Source organism: Magnolia sinica, chromosome 13, assembly GCF_029962835.1.
Source record: "Magnolia sinica isolate HGM2019 chromosome 13, MsV1, whole genome shotgun sequence".
Classification (NCBI taxonomy): Eukaryota; Viridiplantae; Streptophyta; class Magnoliopsida; order Magnoliales; family Magnoliaceae; genus Magnolia; species Magnolia sinica.
The window spans coordinates 77,665,071-77,684,983 of record NC_080585.1 but is presented as its reverse complement, the minus strand read 5'-3'; the positions used below and the strand labels follow the sequence as shown (position 1 = coordinate 77,684,983).

Genomic DNA, 19,913 nt, shown 5'->3' with positions numbered 1-19,913 from the left:
TACTTCACGGTCAATTCCATGCCTTTCACGGTCAAATCCCTTCACTTCATGGTCAATTCCCTTCACTTCACAGTCATTTCCATGCATTTCACGAAATTCAATATGATCTTATAAATGAAAAAACTGTCTAGAATTTCAGTCGATTACATGGACCTTGAATTTGATATCATCGAATGTCAGTCAATTACATGGACCTTGAATTTCTTTAAAACAAAACCTACAATTTTGAAGGGCTCTTCAATGTCGTCGAAAACTACTCAATGTTATTGTGAGTGAGTCTCTTCATTAAATAACGAATGTTATCGTAACTAAATCAGTTTCGTCCAGCAATTTATACACGGAAAATTCACTGAATTTTTGATATATCGAATCCGCTTCGATATGCTATTCTTCAATATATCGAATGGCATTCAATATATTGAAAAAGACCCAAAACTGTCCAAAGAGTTTTTGTTCATTTAAAATGAATTTTCGATGATATCGAGTGACCTTAGATATATCGAAGGATAGTTCGCCATCACTTGAAGTTTACTCGATTATAAAGACCTTGAATTTATTGATGATGTTAAAGGTAAAATTATCAAGTGCTCTTCGATGTTATCGAAGACTACTTGATGATATCGAGCTTAAGTTATCAATAACATCGAAGTCTATTCGATGTTATCATACTAAACCATTCACTGCATTTTACAATATATCGAAACCTCTTCGATATATCAAATGCTATTTGATATATTAAAAAAGACCCAAAACTGTCTAGAGACATCGTGTTCATTTAAAATGAAAATTTGATGATATTGAGTGACCTTCGATATATCAAAGTATAGTTCGATATCACTCGAAGTTTACTCGATTGCAAATACCTCAAAAAACTATCAAACCTTTTGTCCCGACCGTTGGACTCCCTTTGATATATCGAGTGACCTTCGATATATCGAAGAAACGCAAGCATTTATAGCATGGCGTGTCCACTTCACTTCATTCACTCTATTTCATTCTTTCTCTGTGACGCATCCACTCCTAGACAGCTTTTCACAGGTCAAAAATGTCGGTGCTTTATCAATTTCACTTTATTCACTCCCTTACACTCAAATACACGTTTGAACTCATCTCTACCATCGATATTCCTTCTTTTCACCCATTTTCTTCATTAAATCTCTATAGGGATAACAGAGATGAGTTCAGACGTGTATTTGAGTGTAAGGGAGTGAATGAAGTGAAATGCATGGAATTGACCATGAAGTGAAGGGAATTGACTGTGAAATGCACAGAATTGACCTTGAAGTGAAGGGAATTGACTGTGAAATGAATTGAATTGACCATGAAGTGAAGGGGAATCGCCGGAATTGACTGTGAAATGAAGGGAATTGACCGTGAAATGCACGGAAATGACCGTGAAGTGAAGGGAATTGACCGTGAAATGCATTGAATTGACCATGAAGTGAAGGAAATTGACCGTGAAATGCATGGAATTGACCGTGAAGTGAAGCGAATTGACCGTGAAATGAATTGAGTTGACCATGAAGTGAAGGGGAATTGCCGCGAATTGACCGTGAAATGCATGGAATTGACCGTGAAGTGAAGGGGAATCACCGGAATTAACCGTGAAATGAAGGGAATTGACCGTAAAGTGAAGGGAATTGATCGTGAAATGCACGGAATTGACCGTGAAGTGAAGGAAATTGATGGTGAAATGAATCGAATTGACTGTGAAGTGAAGGGGAATCGCTAGAATTGACCGTGAAATGCATGGAATTGACTGTGAAGTGAAGGGAATTGACTGTGAAATGAATTGAATTGACCATGAAGTGAAGGGAAATCGCCGGAATTGACCGTGAAATGCATGGAATTGACCGTGAAATGAAGGGAATTGACCATGAAGTGAAGGGAATTGACCGTGAAATGAAGGGAATTGACCGTGAAGTGAAGGGAATTGATTGTGAAATGAATTGAATTGACCGTGAAGTGAAGGGAAATCGTTGGAATTGACCGAGAAATGAAGGGATTTGACCATGAAGTGATTGAAATTGACCGCTAAGTGAATAAAATTAACCACGAAGTTAATAAAATTGATCGCGAAGTGAATGAAATTGACCGCGAAGTGAATGAAATTGACCGCGAACTGATTGAAATTGACTGCGAAGTGAATGAAATGGATTTTCGACCATCGATCTGATGGAATCTATGAAAATGACTAGGTTGGTTGGCTAAAGTAGCTTCTCCTACCCCAAAATCATATATGGTACGTCAAGTAACTAATTTTGGTTTAGAAGATATTCTTGTTAAATGAATAAAGAAAGAAATGAAAAAAAAGAGAAATTTTTTTTTATATACTTATATATACATATTTAAATAAATATGTATTAGATAAAAATGTGGGTAGAATAAAGTTCTTCATGTAAAGTAAAAAATAAAAATAAAAAAAAAATTACACAGAGTACCACAACACTACAATTATGGCTACGGTTTTAATCCGTAGCCATATGGAAAAATACCTCTGATACATATCGAATACCCTTTGATATGTATTGAAAATTGCAGGATTTTTGAGGCAAACTTGCTAGACAGTTTTGGACCTTTTTCAATCATATTGAAAGACCTTTGATGCATAGTGAAAGACATATCACAAAGCAGGGGCCACGGTTATGGCTACGGTTATAATCCGTAGCCATAGGAAAACCCCAGCTTCCACTAAGCCACGGGCATTTTTGACCTTGAAAAGCTGTCCGTACAGCTGGGCTTATTCTTGGGAGCTGGGCTTAAAAGGTCCGTGGGCAATAAATGGGTCGTACAGTAGGAAATTTCTCCCCACTTTACGCTGGATGGTCCACAGCCCAAAAAGCACTTTGATTGAATGATGATAGCCGTCTGATCATTTGGCTACTGTGGTGCCACCCTGCTCGAAGCTTTTGCCAATCATCCAACGAAAGAAAATGATTGGACGGTTAGGAAGATCGTGGCGCTCGTCCGCGTTAACCGGATTATTTCTTACACACAAGCTAGATTGGCACTTGTGGCCGCGTGCGGAAATTGTGCACGTGTGGCTAGCAAACCTCTGTGTTCTCGCAGCCTCGTTCTCTCCTTCACCCTCGTAGCTACAGCAGAGGTGCGGAACTCAAAAGAACAAAAAAAAAAAAAAGAAAAAAAAGAAAGAAGGGAAAAAAAAAGGGAAAAGGAGAGCGATTTTTGTTCCTCATAAGGTAATGAAAATCTAGGGTTTTAATCTGTTCTCTATCCCGTCCGTTTCCAGATTTTATTTTATATCAGTTTTCCAATTGATTGATTTAGTTCGTGTCACTGTATGGGAAGGATAGAATTCAGGTTTCTTTCGTTGTGAGCAGAAAGAAAAATCTTTTTCAGAAATTTTCGAGTTCTCCATAAATATGAGTCCGATTTCCTGAACCTTTGTTTTTTTTATTATGCTGCTCAGGGCTTTGCGGATTCGGAACCGAGATGGCGGAAGAAGCTCAGATCGAAACTGAACTCAAGGACGATGTGGCAGATGTAAAATAATTTTATTTTCACCTTTTACTGTTATTGTTGTTGTTGTTACTATTATTGTTATTGTTATAGTTGTTGTTGTCATCATCGTTGTTCTTATTATTATTATTACTATTGTTGATGTTGTTGCTGTTGTCATCGTTATTGTTGTTAGTATTATTGCTATTGTTATTGTTGTTGTTGTTGTAGTAGTCATCATCATCATCGCTGTTGTCCTTTTTGTTGTTGTTGTTATTATGAGAAATGATCACATAGAACCCTGCATGTGAAAATTGCACATAGCTTTTCTTTCCCACCTAGGTGTCACATGTTTAGGATATTGATCTACACCAGGTAATTTCTCAGGAGATTGTCATATTTAACGTTTTTCTCCCAATATTATTGGGAAAATCACACTGAATATAAAATATAAAAAGATATTTGTTTTAAATTAATAAATAATTATAAAAATAAATTTATAGTTAAAAATGAATTATTTTAACTTCTAAACATTTGGATTCATGGAAAGGAAAAGAAAGGAAACAATGTTTCCCATGAAACTTACTTTCTGTTGTTTGTTAAGCCTTTATTTGTGGGAATTTGTGGGGAACATTTCTCACTTTCTATGTTTGTTGAAAATAAAGCAAATTCATTTTCCCACCTCCACCTCTAAGAAAGACATTTTCCCACGATAGAAGGAAAATGAGTTTTTCAAGGATTAAGCCCAAATGTGCAACCATCCATCTTTAATAGCCTCACATGCCAGATGTGCCAATGTACTGCATGAGCCATTGTCTATCTTCAGTTATGCCCCACACGTGTCACTATGCCATATGTGCCAATGTGTTACATGTGTTACCATCCATCTTCTATTGTGTCCCACATGTAAAGCATCCTACATGTGCTAATATGCCACATGTGCCACCATCCATCTTCTGTTGCACCCCATATGCGTTAATGTGCGCCATGTACCACCATTCTACTTCTCTTGTGCCCCACATTGCAAAGCACTCCACACGCACCAACGTGCTACATGTGCCACCATCCATCTTCAGTCACCCCAAATATGCCACGTGCCAATGGTGCCAATGTGCATAAGTGTTGCCATCTAGCTTTAGGTGCCCATGTGCCGAATGTGCCAATGTGTGTCTTGTGCCACATGTGCCACTATACAACTTCAAGCACCTCGCATGTGTCACGTGTGCCACAATTTAGCTTCAAGCGCTCACATATGCCGCATATGCCGCATGTGCCACTCTTCATCTTCAAGCATTTCACATTTGCTACTTTTCATCTTCAAGCATCCCACATGGGCCACATGTGCTAATCTGACACATGCTAGTGACTACGTAGAATTTTTTCCCAAGAATTTTTTTTGTTTTGCCAAATAACAAATTTGAAAATAGATCCTAAATTTCTAGGAAAATCTTGTTGAAAAACAAATGAGGAAAACGATGTTTCCTTTCCAATGGTTTCTTGGAAATAAGGGTTCCCAAGAAACACTATTTCCTTTCCCATGCTTCCCATGAATCCAAACAGGCCCTAAAAACGTGATTTTGCAATATAATCGTGAGAAATCTAAGCCAAGAATTTCAAAATCTCGATATTATTGCAATAATATCTTTTGATCAGTTTCTACAATAATATTGTGAGATTTTCAAAACTTTGGTGATTTTTGGTCATAATTGGACTGTGCAAAACTGGTCACACTGTAAATATCATCTGCCATGCAAATTGGGCCTATGTGCTCATTAGGTGGGCACATTAAGTCAGATGGCTGCCCATTGGTTTCGCCGGTGCGGCTTGCCAAATTATTGAATCAGCTTGCTTTTCACACCAAGTAATCTTCACGGTTTGGCCCACCTTTTGCATGTTTCCAATGTCCTACACATTTGACATGCTTGTAGGAAACATAGGGCTGTTTGTGGAAATTCTTATTTGTATAAGAACTTTTCATGATACACATTGTATAATGGCCATCATCCTCAAGCATTGCTCGGCTTGAGAATGTGCAGTTTGCGTGATATGTGACTTACAGTGAGTGTCACATGGTTCGATGACACAAATCATGCATGTTGTGGGCCACAATGTCGATTGCACATGTCCTTAGATTGGAGGATCCTCATCATTGGATCTCTGGCCTTAATTTTATGGTTGAATATGGACCTTTGCTATTTTTTCTGTCCTTTTTGAAGCCACCCAGGATTGTGACATTTGGGAGCTTTGTTATGCTTGAGCCCAAAGTGGGGCACATCATATAAGTGGTTGGATCATTTAACCACAAGCCGCACTTGTACATGCTGAAAACTTGAGCAACTATAAATATTTTGGGATGGGCATGGTATGAGGTATTATACGGTGTTTGGGCTGAGAGTGTACGGTGTGTTTGGGTTTTGAGTGGAGGGAGTACCATACGAATTTCCAATCTTGTAGAGATGATTTTTTTTTTTTTGAAGAGTATTGAACTTATTTTATTAAAGAACTGGCAGGCGACAAGCCAAGCTAAAAAAAAAAAAAAAAAACAGAACCTACCCCTTTACAACCCCAATATCCTTTTAGCTATCGAAGCATCCACATAAGACTTGATGACTGCCCATTGTAATACATCACGCTTGGACTTCCAAGAGACCTCTTCCTATGGCCTCATCTTGTTGCAAAAACACCGAGCATTGCGTTCCTTCCAAATATTCCAAAGGACTGCAAGGATGCACATGTGCCAAGGAATGACCTTTTCCATGTCCAATTGGATTCTGTGCCATAATGGGAGCATTTGGTCAACCGAGAGAGGCATCACCCATTCAACTCCAAATGTCTAAAAAAACGTGGAGCCACATTTGAGAAGTGAATAGACAATGCAGAAATAAATGATCTATTGATTTCGCGTCTTTCATGCAAAGGAGACAAATATTGGGAAGAATCATTGATCTCTTTTGGAGGTTGTCGATTGTCAGAATACACTTTCGCCCTATGAACCATGCGAAAGATGCTATCTTTGGGGGAGCCCCATAGAACTAGAATGCGTGAAAGAATTCTCGATTTGACTTGTGCTCCAAAGCTCAGATTTTGTTGTATAAAGACTTAATGGAAAATTTGCCAGAAGAGGATGCACTCCATCACAAGGAGTCCATTGATGATGGATTTAGGCTTATATATTTTTATCTTCTCCAATAACTTGATAAGATCCTCGATTTCTTCATCTGATAACTTCCTCTGACACAGGGGGACACCAAATCCCCCTCCCCTCGACGACTGAAAAGTAAGAGGCTACCATTATGTCCTTCACTGGGGCTAAACTTGCTAACGAAGGGAATTCCACCTCCAATGGCCCATCTCTACACCAAGGATCCTTCTAGAAACGAATATGAGATCCATCTCTGAGGGAAAAGACTATGCTAGATTGGATAAGAGGAGCCATCGACATGATATAGCCTTCAAATTCCTGAGGCATGGTAATGTGAGGATTTTTTGACCTCCCAACCCCCCTCCTCCATGCCATATCTTGTGGCAATGACTTCCCTCCATAGGTGGCCTTCCTTGGTGTCAAATCTCCATTGCCATTTGCTGAGCAATGTAATGTTCAGGGATTCCAAATTTCTCATACCCACGTTGCTTTCATGGAGGGGTTTGTAATAGGTGGAAGCTCTATTTGTCTTAAGCTCTTTGCCATAAGAAATCCCTATGCATCTTGTTTAATCTAACCAAAACAGATTTTGGGCACTTGTATAGGGACATGAAATAAATTGAGAGGTTGGATAGAGCCGCCTTAATGAGAATAATGCGCCCAGCTAAAGATAGCAATCGCCCTTTCCATTTGGACAACTTCCATTGGAATGTTTCAATCACCTTGTTCCATAAATGCTTCAGTGGCTTCCCTAGACATAACGGAAGCCCCAAATAAGTTGTTAGAAAGGATCCAACACCGCATCCAAATACTTTTGCGAACATAGAAACTTCTTCCTTAGATAATCCAATGCTAAGCATCTCAGTCTTCCCTGCGTTAATCTTTAGACCCCTTTGCATCACAAAACAATAATGTGTTGTCCGCAAACTGTAGGTGGGATATTTTGGTCCCTCTTGAGCCACTGAAACCAGATATAATACCTGCCACTTGACCTTTCTCCAGCATGGCACTTAGGGCTTCCGCTACGACAATAAACAAGAAAGGGGACAAAGGGTCTCCTTGTCTTAGACTCCTAGAGGCTTTGAAAAAGCTTTTGGGCGAGCCATTCTTTCTTTCTTCTTCTTTTTTTTTTTTTTTTTTTTTTTTTTTTTTTTTTGTTTTGGAAAGATTTGGGCGAGCAATTCACCAACACTGAATTAGACCCGGACAATATACATTCGAGAATCCAGCTAATCCACTTGATACCGCAACCTATTCTTCGCATCATGTACACTAAGAACCTCCAATCTATGTGGTCATATGTTTTTTCAATATCTAGCTTACAAATCACGCCTTTTATACCTTCCTTATATCTTGAGTTGATGCATTCATGGGCTAGAAGTGCTGAGTCTAAAATTTGTTTGTTTGCAATGAAGGCGCCTTGATTTTCCGAAATGATTAATGATAGAACCGACTGAAATCTGTTAGCCAACACTTTTGCAAGGATCTTGTAGGGATTTCCGATAAGACTAATAGACTGAATACCATGAAACCATCTTGTGGAGAGAATACCACAAGAATTCCCAATCAAAATGATCGTATGCTTTCTCTATGTCGATGAAGGTATTCTATAACGGTAATAGTGTTGTAACGGCTAGGGTATTCCGTAACGATAACATTGGCTATAACAGGCACCACTGTTACCCTTATGATACAGGGTGTAATGACCATAATGGGGGCCATAATGGCCGTTACAATCTCTCTCTCTCTCTCTCTCTCTCTCTCTCTTTAATTGAAGAAATTTGAAAAAACTGTATCAACCCCGTAATTGACCATTCCGGCCTTTACAAGGGGTGTAATGGGCTGTTATGGGGGTTATAACGGCCTTTATGGGTCATTTTTTCCGTAGTGGCTGTTACGACCTTTACGACCCCATAACGTGTAACGGTTGCCACCGTTACATTTACGTAACGGCCTTTACAGCAAACCATGGTAATGGCTACTGTTGTTATTGTTAGGATACTAGCCGTAACGACTGTTACGACCACTAAAGAAAAGCTGTAACAACTCTGTAACGTGTAACAGTACCCACTGTTATCGGTACGTAATGCCCATTACATAACTGTTTTTGAATACCATGATGTTCACTTTATGTAAAATGCTGGATTCCCCTTCTTTTATCCTCCAATAAATGAGCCGATTGGCCACCTTCAAGAATTGGCATATGTTTCACAAAAGCCCCTTGGGAAGGGGAAATGACCCAACTCATAGACTCCCTCAGCCTAACAGAGTATGTTTGCTAAAATCTTGTATACATCTCCGACCAAACTTGTTGGTCTAAAATCCTTGATCTCTGATGCTTGTTTATTATTTTGAATGGGGGTTACAAATGTAACTTTGAAACCTTTGTTCAGGATTGATTACTTTTGAAATTGTTTCATGAAGCTCATATATCCACCTTAATAATATCCCAACAATCCTAGAAAAATAGAATCACATTACTTATTGATTAAAAAAAATCCTTAAAAAACGCTGTGGAGAATCGATATGGGCCTAAGTCACCTTATCTCTATCCATGCCTCCTACCTTCTTTAGTATCTCATGATTGTTGATGTTGTCGTTGTTGTTGTCATCATCATCATCATCACTCTTATGTTGGAATTTACAAGTGGGCAGCATGGAATGGTGATCCTAGACCTTGAGATGGACCTGGATAAAGATGGAAAATGCCCAAAAATCTCTTACACTCATAGGATTCTCTCCATCCAATATTTGGCCTTTTTTCAATTGAATCTGTGCCACTGCAGTATTTTTTCTTCATGTTATGCCTCCAAGCCAACTGATAATGGTAGGATTGTCCCATTGGAGAGGTCTTTTGGGGCATTGTCCGTCTGTGGTCCTATGATCAATGGTTTAGACCACTTGACCAAGGGCCTTGTAGGAATGTCAATGTATGGCCCATTGATTCTGTACATATGCTTGGGGAGGGGATCAGATAGTTCATATTATTATTTATTATATTTCTGGGACAAGTCTATGAATCTACAGTGATGATGAAGATTATTTAAATAGGTTGGGTTGATGAAGAATTCCCAATCAACATGATCATATGCTTTCTCTATGTCGATGAAGGTATTCGATAATAGTAATGGTGCTGTAACAGCTACTGTTGTTATTGCTGGATGTCCATTTGGGCCAGGCTGGGTCTGACACAATTACTATTTAGATGTTACAGGTTGGGCCGGGCTCTGGTCTAATCAATTTTAAATGGGTTGGCCCAAACCATGTATTCTCTGGCTGAGGTCAGGTTCAGACCTGAATTCCAAGCCAGTTTACCAAATGGGCCTGAACTCAGGCTGGCCCTGACCCAGCCCTTTCATGATCCGTTGCCACCCCTGCAAATATGTGCAGATACTGTTGCATTAATGGGATAATTTTGTTTATAGCTAGCACAAATAATAGGATATGGCTTAGGAAGTATCTTGTTGTGTTATTATTTGTACTATGTACATGCGTTATATACTTTGTTCCTTACTGTGTTCGAATGCCAACCAGTGGTTGGCTATATCCACTAAAGTACGAGGAAATGCACAGGGCTCGATTGAGCAATTTAGTCAGTCCAACAAACTAGATGCATGGCCCACCTTTTGGTGATCCCAACTGTTCATATAGTGGGTTGCATCATGAATTGTAAATATCCCAGAAATCTTCCCTGTTGGACAGGGGTGTACATCGAGTCGAACCGAGTTGAGCTGGCCTCAGCTCGACTCGGCTCGGCCACTACCTGACCTCAGCTCGAACTCGGCTCGGCTCGGCTCGGTCCTCTAACCTGACTGACCAGCTCGGCTCGGTTCGGTCAACAGCTTGGGCGAGCTCGGGCCGAGTTCGAGCCAAGATCGAGCCGTGTTCGCCATTGCAGCATTTTCACAAACACCTGGACTGCACCTTCAAAATCTCACTGTATTTGAGATAGCAGCAATGGATTTACATGTATTTTATCAAATACCTTCTAAGCAACATAAAAATCAAGAAAAAAAGGGTGTTGGTTTCATATACATGCATTCCTTGCCACCAGCCACACTTCTTTGAGTCATTTCATAAAACACTTGGTGAGCAACATCAATATCAAAGTAACCGAGTCACCGAACTGGTTCGATTCGAGCTGGGTTCGATCCGAGTTGAGTCGAGCTGGGGCCAGCTTGAACATGATTTCGAGCTAAAAAAATCAGCTCGACTCGGCTCAAACTCAGCTTTGAACCGAGTCGAGTTGAGCTTTTTCGAGTCGAGTCGAGCGATCGAACCGAGCTAGCTCGGTTCGTGTACACCTCTACTGTTGGATGATCCTAATCATTTAATAATGTGGACTATTTGATGTAATTTTCCATTTATGAGCAATTCTATAACCATGAATGTCTTGCAGCTTGCCCCATTCGATCCTACAAAGAAGAAGAAAAAGAAGAAGGTTGTGATTCAGGATTCCACAGATGATGCTGTTGATAAACTAGCTGAAAAAACTGAGAATTTGTTGGGTATGTTGGGACTCAGATAAAGACCAAGTTTTTCTTTGTGGAAGTTCACATTACAGCTCATTTTGATCTATTTTTACTTCTATATTGTCACAATAAAACACATTGTAACTTTTTCATACTGTCTCTTGCTCATGCAGTTGCAGATGGAATTGAATCTACTTTTGCTGGAATGAAGAAAAAGAAGAAGAAACTGGTAATGATGCGTGCATTGTGCCTGACCACACCCATGTATGAAATCTTATTCACTGAAAGAACATCTTTGGCCATGATCCATGGATGATTTGAATTCTGGGTTGTCTTGCCAATTTCAGGTGGAGACTGACTTCCTCAATGAAGAGAATAGGGATCCTCGTGATGACCTTGATGGTATGAAGTCTGATTGTTTCAAGGGATTGCTTTACCTGTGGGAGATTTCTGATAGAAAAGAATGAACAACTTTTTCTTATGCTAATAAGTATTTAATTCACAATGTTACTGAACTTGAGTGGTTCTCTTGAGGAAATGTTTTTGTCATCCTCATATGGAATATAATTATATAACGGATGCTTTATACATTGTTCAGGTGACTATATAGGAGAGGAGGAAGAAGGGGAGGGCATTGTCCTGCAAGCTCAATATCCTTGGGAGGGCAGTGACCGGGATTATAAGTATGAAGAGGTGCAGTTTTTCTTGTTTCTGGTTGGTGTCAAATATTATCAATATTCGGTTCTTGTCTTCATCTTCACTTGCTTCAATTAAATGAGACCTTATTCATTTGGAAGCTGACTCAATAAATTTCAAGTGAGAAATTTCACATTGCTCCAACTTTTGAAACTGGAACTAGTGTCGTGACACTAGAATAAGGTTCATGATATTGGGTGATGAAAATAGGATACAATATCAACAACCGTGCATGATGTGCATGCATTCTGTGGAGCACATCCTCATTTTGGGCTAAGTCATTGTATCTGTTCTGTAGGCAAAACAATGTAAGACTTCTGTTAATTAGTTCTGCACTTTGTTTGGTCTGTGGCAATAAAGCTAATGCTACTACTTCAATGAACTTCTAGGCATGTTTCCAGAGTTATGACAAATTTTTATTTTTAATTTTCACTTTCGTCATCAGAAAAGAAATTAATTCACTTGTTTCTGGATCCATGCATTCAAAAATTTGTTTAGGGCATCTTTAAAAAAATTGTTTAGGGCACAAATATATGCATGCATGGGGATTGCTAATGTCTCCAACTTTATTGGGACATTAGCAACATCTCCAACGCTTTTACTTGAGATGTGGATGTGGATGTGTAATCATCGATCTAGACTATCCATTTGTTCATACAACTAGGGGCAAGCCTCATGCAAAAATGACACGAATGGGATGATCCAAACCATCTGTTCAACAATATGAAAAATGGACAGCTAAGATTGAGCTGAGAACCAATAAATTTTTTTTTTTGGGAAGGTGGAAAATCAAGAGATCCAATCAACATCCCCAAACATCTATTCAATAGACCCCACCATGGATTGCTTATGATTCTAAAGAAGCACTTTGGTATGATGATGCTAACCATGCAATCTATGGCTCATAAAAAGATCGATGGGTGTAGCGTCAAAGGGTTAGGATCATCTTGTCACCGTGACTTTTTTGCACCATGCTTGGCCCTAGTTTTATGAATCAACAACGGTCTAGATCGATGACTTGCCATCACATGCATCAATTAAATGCTTTGGGGATGCTGCTGATAACATCACAAATGTGGGGGACATTAGCATTTCCTGAAATATATGTCTGTCTTTGTCATTGTCATCATCATCTTCTTAGCCTTGTCCCAGTTATTTGAGGTTGGCTTTAGAAGTCCTTTTTTTTAAAAAAAAAAAAAAAACGTTTAATCCCATCTAAAGCCCTGTCTTTGGTGTCCGAACAAACTTTCATATCCCTTCTCATCAACATGATCCACGTCCTTATAGGTTTTCCTCTCATCCTCTTTTCTACCCCTTAAACCCTAGTCAATGTCCCCTCATTATTGGAGCCATCGTTGTTTTTTTTGTTGCACAGGAATGAACCATCTCAATATGCTTCCATCATTTATCTCTCATCGAGATCACTTGGGGGCTGCTTTACGCGGCTTTGTTCTTAATTCTACCCTTAGTCTTTCCTTACACCTATGACCTATCTGAACAACTTCGTCTTTGTGATGCATAATCTTTGTTCATGTTGCATTCGCACTGCCAAACACACTCTACTACATATATCGTAGAGGACCAAATATCTACGTTATATAGTTTTCACTTGAAGTTTCATAGATATGTTGTGATCATAACACTCTGGAGTCAAGTTACATCTCCACTTAATCTGTCTAGGTGTAATTCTATTGGAAACATCCTCATCAACGTCCTCATCTTTTTCAAGAATAGAGCCAATTTTTTTATTTTATTATTATTATTATTATTATTATTATTATTTTAAAGAATTGCCTTGAGGGATCTCTTGACCATTGACCTTAATGAAAGCCATGCCTCTGTAACGATCCCTACTAAAGTTGCATTCCAAATTGTACTTACATGAAGTGTGCAGTGAAGTGGCAATGGATTTGAGTGCAAGAGCGTGGAAGCGTCTGATTCAAAATGTTATTTATTTATTTTATTATTATTATTATTATTTTTTTTTTATGGGTAATAAAATATTTCCAAGTGCAAATAGGTAGGAAGCAGCGGCAGGAAAGTGTATAAGAAATTTCAGAGCGGGAGCAACACCTGGTTAGAAGGATCATGTAATTAAGTTCTAAATAAACCATGTTGGCTTTAGCTAATTTTTAAACCTTTAGATTCTATAACTAAATCCAAACATTGGTAAGTTGGTGAAGGTTCCATAATTGACTTCCTAAGAGACATCATCCATCCTCTTTTACCTTTGGAAGCAATCATGGTAGAATCTCATGCATTTCAGTCTCGCTATTGTGCGTTCTCGAAAAGGGTCTCTAGCAAACAAGCTTGCTAGGCAAGATGGTAGGACCAGAATCCTGTTAAGGCAAGGTCTCTAGCATTCTCATCCCTCAGGCCTGCTTACTGGAATTGGATCCTAAATCTCCATTGCCCATCGCCACTACAGTAGCCACTATCGTATTATTATGGAAATTCATAGGGCCGTGAATAATGCGTGACCAGCATGAGGTCCGTGCAAGCTGGCAAGTTATCATAAATCATTAGAGCGATGAGAAGAACCCACGTCTAGGGCTGTTAACAGATATCTGGATCTGCGGGTACTTGAGGGATCTAACCTGGTTTAAAAGGGCCTGGGTCCTATTTCAGGACCCGTTTTAATAACCAGGTTTAGTTCGGGGTAATTGCCATATACCTTTTTGGAAATCAGGTCCAATTGGGTTGGGTATTGGGTACTCGATGGGTACCAGATAATTAAGACCATGCATATTACAAATTAATGGTTGCTATCCTTTTACATGGATATTAATTAGTAATTAATGGGTGTACTCTTCTTACGGGAGATGAATGAGGAATTAATGGGTTTAGCCTTTTTATGAGGAGATTAATTTGGAATGAATGGATGTAAAACCTTCTTAGGATGAGAGGTATTTGGAAGTTTTTGACCTAGGAGCGGACTTCTTTGCCAGCTGAATTACAAGACGAAAGGGTTGCAAATTGCCTAAAACAGTTGCGGTAGGGAGACGGTATAATAATAAAAAGGTAGATGCCTTTGTTTGGTTAGTGGGAAGGAGTAGACTGCTTATTGTGGATAATCTCATTAAGCGATCCACGGTGCTGCCCAATATATGTATTATGTGCAGGAGTGATGTCAAGATGGTGGACCATTTCTTCATTTGTTGTTTTTTCGTGAGGAAGATTTGGCAGCGGTTCATCTCAAGTACGAACATTAATTGGGTGATGCCGGGGTCGATATCAGATTTTTTGGCAGCTTAGCATGAGGGTGGTGTGGGAAAGGATGGAAAGGTGGTGTGGAGATTGGCAGCGATGGCAATTCTTTGGGCCATTTGGCATGAAAGGAATAGTTGGTGCTTTGAGAACAAATTTGAATCTATTTGTTTGGTTTCTTGGAGGATCGCTTCTTGGGTTGTTGATTGGACTTCCAGCTTTTTGGAGTAAGATGCTTGTGTTCTAATAGCTCTCTTGGGATTGTAATTTTTGTTTTTGGTTTTGCTTTGTTTGCTTTTTCCGTCATCGTCTTGATGCAGCTTCTCAATAAAATTTGTTGCCTTTCCAAAAAAAAATAAAAAAAAGAGGAAAAAAAGGCTCACATCCTAATATAAGCTCACACTGATGGTGGAAGGAGTGGATTTCACACGCATTACATTAGTGGCCAGCAATCCATAGAGCTTTTTTTGCACGGTTAATTTTTTTGTCCAGAGGAAGATTCAAAGACTCTTCCATAAATTGGTAGAGTATCAACCCATGCACTTAACAACTTCCGTACCATATTGGGAGCATCATTCTGCGGCAACCAAAGGAAGTTTGTAAGATTTGATGGGTAACCGATGGGAACCGAAGATCGACTTGATTGGATCTAGGACCTCAAATATGGTGCTCGGACCTAGTGGGAACCAACTTGACCCGGGGCCTGATATGTTCGGGTATGGGCATACATAGACCTGACCTGAACCTTTTGACAGCCCTACCCACATCAACCTTTTATCTAATAAATGCACTCTTTTCATTGATTGGGGTTTGTTGCATGGGTTGGCCTTTAGATTTGCTATCGTTATCCAAGCAGTAGATGCGGTCAAACAGTATAATTGATTTGATAAGCCATAATATGTTTTTCTTTTTTGCCTTTTCTCTCTCTCTGCGTGCGTGCGTTCGTGATCTCAGCATGTTTTCAGTATATATCAGTTGCCCACATATATGTGCTTTTGGTTTGGAAGGGATAGAAGGGTCCAAAATACACCCTTACTGCAAATAAAAGTTCGGTTATTCATTGATTTATGTGTATGTATATTTCCATGTTCTGTCATTTGATGTCACAGTTTATGTTACTGAGATCACAATGGATTGTTGACTTTGACCTCAAACTGTATATATTTTCTCACTGTTCCCATCTTATGCGTCTTGGTTTCCTGCATACAATTGGATTTTATGCAGCAGCTGCGAGTTGGTTGATTACAATGTCAATTTCCTAATGACTGTGCAGCTTCTAGATAGGGTGTTCAATATCTTACGTGAGAATAATCCAGAGCTTGCTGGAGACAGGCGCAGGACAGTGATGAGGCCACCTCAAGTTCTTCGTGAAGGAACGAAAAAGACTGTTTTTGTGAACTTCATGGACCTTTGCAAGACGTATCTTTCCACATCCCTTCTTTATGTTCATTTTCTCCTGTTGTTGATTTTTTTCTCTTTTTGCACGATCACTTCCCTTCATTCGACTATATTATGCACACATCTTATCCTTGCTACAGTAATTTTTGCATAACTATCTCATTGCATTTCAGGGATTCTTTGAAACTTAGCATTTGCTTGGAAATTTGCCTAGTGGCCTGACTAGTTGATCTGACCATGCCAATGGGATGCTTTTCCAGGCTTATGGACTCAGCTGAAAATGGCTGAAGTTTCTAATTAAGTCCTCATTGAAGAGAAAGCAAGCTTGTTATTTGAACAGCGGCATCTGTTGTTTTAAAACATGCTTCTGTCCAAGGGTGATGGTTGTAAATTTCAGCTGGTAAAGTGGATGGATGTGCAAAAATTTAAAGAGGGCGGGGGGCTTCATGTTGGGAAAATTAGAGACAAAAATCTGGAAGTTATGTATAATCGTCGATCTGGTATGGATAGCAGGATTTGGGCCTCAGAATCAGATTGTTATTTTTCATCTTGCTCAATCGCCTCTTCTTCATATGACCCAAGGTTGAGAACAGATTGGTATGCTGCTGGTCTTTGGTCTGGTGAGGGCTCATTGAAGGTGATAGCATTCTGCTGGACTGTCTGCCTAAATAAAATCCTTATTATCTAAAAACTAGGGGTCAGTCCCTTCCAAACAGATTCTTGATGTGTTTCGCTGCAGAAGAAGACAATCCTCATCTGTTCATCCACTATTCCTTTGCCTTGTATATATGCTCAGCATTTTTATTTTATTTTTTAAAATTATTTTTATTATTTTTAATTTTTATTGCGGTTTGGTACATATTGGGTAATGCCAAGCTTAGTTGAAGCCCTCTTTGCTGGTTGGTGGTCGATTGCATGGGATCAAGTAGGTCGAATTTTATGGAATTTGATAATCAAAGCATCCTATGGTGCATCCAGATTAAAAAAAGAAGAAGAGTTTTTAAGGGGAAGATAAATTCCTAGTAGACAGGTTTAAGGAAAATCTTTGAGCTGTCACATGAATGGAGCAAGATAAACAAGGCATTAATAGGTACTTGTATTTAGATGATGAGATACAATTGGGAGGAGCTTATTAGATGCAGCTGGAGTCCCATGAGACCTTCAGGGACGTGGCAAAAGCCCTTGGATCATCTTCATCATCTAAACCCTATCCCAACTAATTGGGGTGGCTACGCGAATCCTTTTCCCCCATTCCACTCTATCTAGGGCCATAACTTCAGTTAGACAATGGTCTTCAGGTCTTTTCTTACTACCTCCACCCAAGTCCTTTTGGCCCTTCCCCTTGCCCTTTTAGAACCTTCAACTTGTACCCACTCACTCCTAATCGACACCTTGGATGATTGCATAAAGGTTAAATTCGATGGTTTTTCTCTTGGAAATCTCGGGATGGCAAGGATTTTACAGGTCGTCTTAGGAAGCACAGGGGTGTAATCCTTCTGGAGTATTCTGTTCCATGGTCAGTCCAGGACTCAAATTAGGCCAAAGCTGCTGCTTTGTTGCAAGGGGTCAGATTGATATCTACTCTCAATCCAATTCATATTATTATTGGATGAGACTCGAGCAGTGCATTAAGGTGGATCAAACATGGGTGCTGTCCTTGAGAAGTAGTGAACCTCATTAAGGAAGGTTTTGACTCATGTCCCTATCTCAATGTCCATTTCTCATATGCACTGCTCTGTTAATGTGAATGCAGATAGTCTGGCAAAGGTGCGGTCAGAGATAATTTGCATACAGTGGCAAGTGCTACAAGCTTGAATTTTGTATTGGGATGCTACTTTTTTTTTTCTTTCCCTTCTTCTCATTGCCTACCTTTTCGGCTCTGCTTAGAGCTGTTAGTTCTCCATTTGCTCTTCAATGAAGTTTCTTTGTATTCATAAAAAAAACCTCAGGCTTTTCTTATTTAGAGATGAAGGGATCACCAGTTGGCTTTGCATTGCTTTCTAAATAAATGTGGATCCATAGGAACAATGGATCCCTAGCAACTGGTGCTTCTCAGCGACTGTTGTCTCTGTCACCTATGACCTAACCCACTCCTCGATGAGGTCCCTGCGCTGCTATAAGGCTGACCTGATCTAAAATGTTGCTCTTCTCTATAGGACTTTATCCTGGCTCGCATTTCTCCTCTCAGATTTTTGGTATTTTCGTCTAGTTCAGCATCCTCATTATCATCGTCGCCATGAATAATGTAATTGAGATCATAAACTGCAAAACCTTCTGTTCTTATTTTGGCTTGAAAATTTGTCTTATATTTGCTTCTCTCTCTCTCTCTCTCTCTCTCTCTCTCTCTCTCTCTCCAGATACAGCCACTCATATTTGATTCTGACATCTGTCAATACATTTGTACACCTTCATGGCTCGCCTTTAATGTACTTGAGATGCTCTTTAAATTGTGATTCCTCCAAAGATCAGACTCTGGAAATAACTACATTTCATCTTGTATATATCTTCCCCAAGCGTAGGAGGTGACCCATTCATCACCAACTTAAGTAAAAGGAGCAAACACCAAAAACCAGAAAAACAGAAATTTCTAAAGCGGCCCAGCTACTGACAAAAACAACAGCTGGAATCATCAAAATCTCCATCCTAATTCCCCAAGAGCCCGCCCCCCCCCCCCCCCCCCCCCCCAAAAAAAAAGAGCAGCAGTTGAAATCGGGCCTCGTCAGGGCCCAATTAATAATCATTGCCGATATCTTTCTTTTCAAAATTACATTAGGAGCAGACTTATCCTCAAAAATCCTATTGTTTCCCTCTTTCCATTTTCCCCAAAAGAATGCCAAAAAGAGAAGAATCCACAGGGTCTTCTTACGACCTTTAACAACCCCTTGGACCACTCAAGAATCAGATCACTGGCTGCCCCATTGAACTTTGACAGCATTCCAAATCTCTTTAAGAAGAAATCCCATGCTTCCTTTGCCACCTGGCAATGAATAAAAGGGTAATTAACAGATTCCTCATCAGCCATGCACATAACACACCTATTTGGGATCGGGAAATTCCTTTTCTCCAAGTTGTCCAATGTGAGGATCTTGTTAGTAACAGCTAGCCAAACAAAAGCCTTCACTCTAGGGGGAGCTGGAGATTTCCATTTGGTGGCACAAGGAGGCTGCAAATTTGGACTCACAGGCAACCTAGAAAATATTAACATTGATTTCACAATGTAAGCACCACTTGGAACCATCTCCATAACTTTCTATCTTCCTCCGATCATCTTGAACCTGAGAGTTCGGATGCCTGCTCCGTGAATGTGCCCATTTCTTCATCATCTAGATTTCTCCAAACTCTAATATGCTAAACCCCCGCATTACCAATCATCTCGTAGCAGTCCCGAATCTTTTCCTACTTCCACACAATGAGGAAGAACAGATGCTGAAAAGAGAGCAGCAAGGGAGAATCATCCAGCCACGCATCCCATAAAAAATGGACTTTATCGCCTTTGCCGATGCAAAATCTCACATCCTTTTCCATTTCCTTACCTGTTT

General features: G+C 39.6%; 1 protein-coding gene across 1 annotated transcript in view; it reads left to right on the top strand.

The window, feature by feature from the left end:
* The first annotated feature begins 3,043 nt into the window (after window positions 1-3,043).
* Window positions 3,044-19,913, top strand: part of LOC131223883 (eukaryotic translation initiation factor 2 subunit beta-like) — a 63,142-nt gene continuing 46,272 nt past the window's right edge. The window contains exons 1-7 of the mRNA XM_058219423.1: window positions 3,044-3,200; window positions 3,431-3,504; window positions 11,001-11,109; window positions 11,247-11,302; window positions 11,421-11,475; window positions 11,672-11,766; window positions 16,250-16,395. Coding sequence (XP_058075406.1) covers window positions 3,454-3,504; window positions 11,001-11,109; window positions 11,247-11,302; window positions 11,421-11,475; window positions 11,672-11,766; window positions 16,250-16,395 — 512 coding nt within the window. The 5' untranslated portion in view covers window positions 3,044-3,200; window positions 3,431-3,453. The remainder of the gene's footprint in view (window positions 3,201-3,430; window positions 3,505-11,000; window positions 11,110-11,246; window positions 11,303-11,420; window positions 11,476-11,671; window positions 11,767-16,249; window positions 16,396-19,913) is intronic.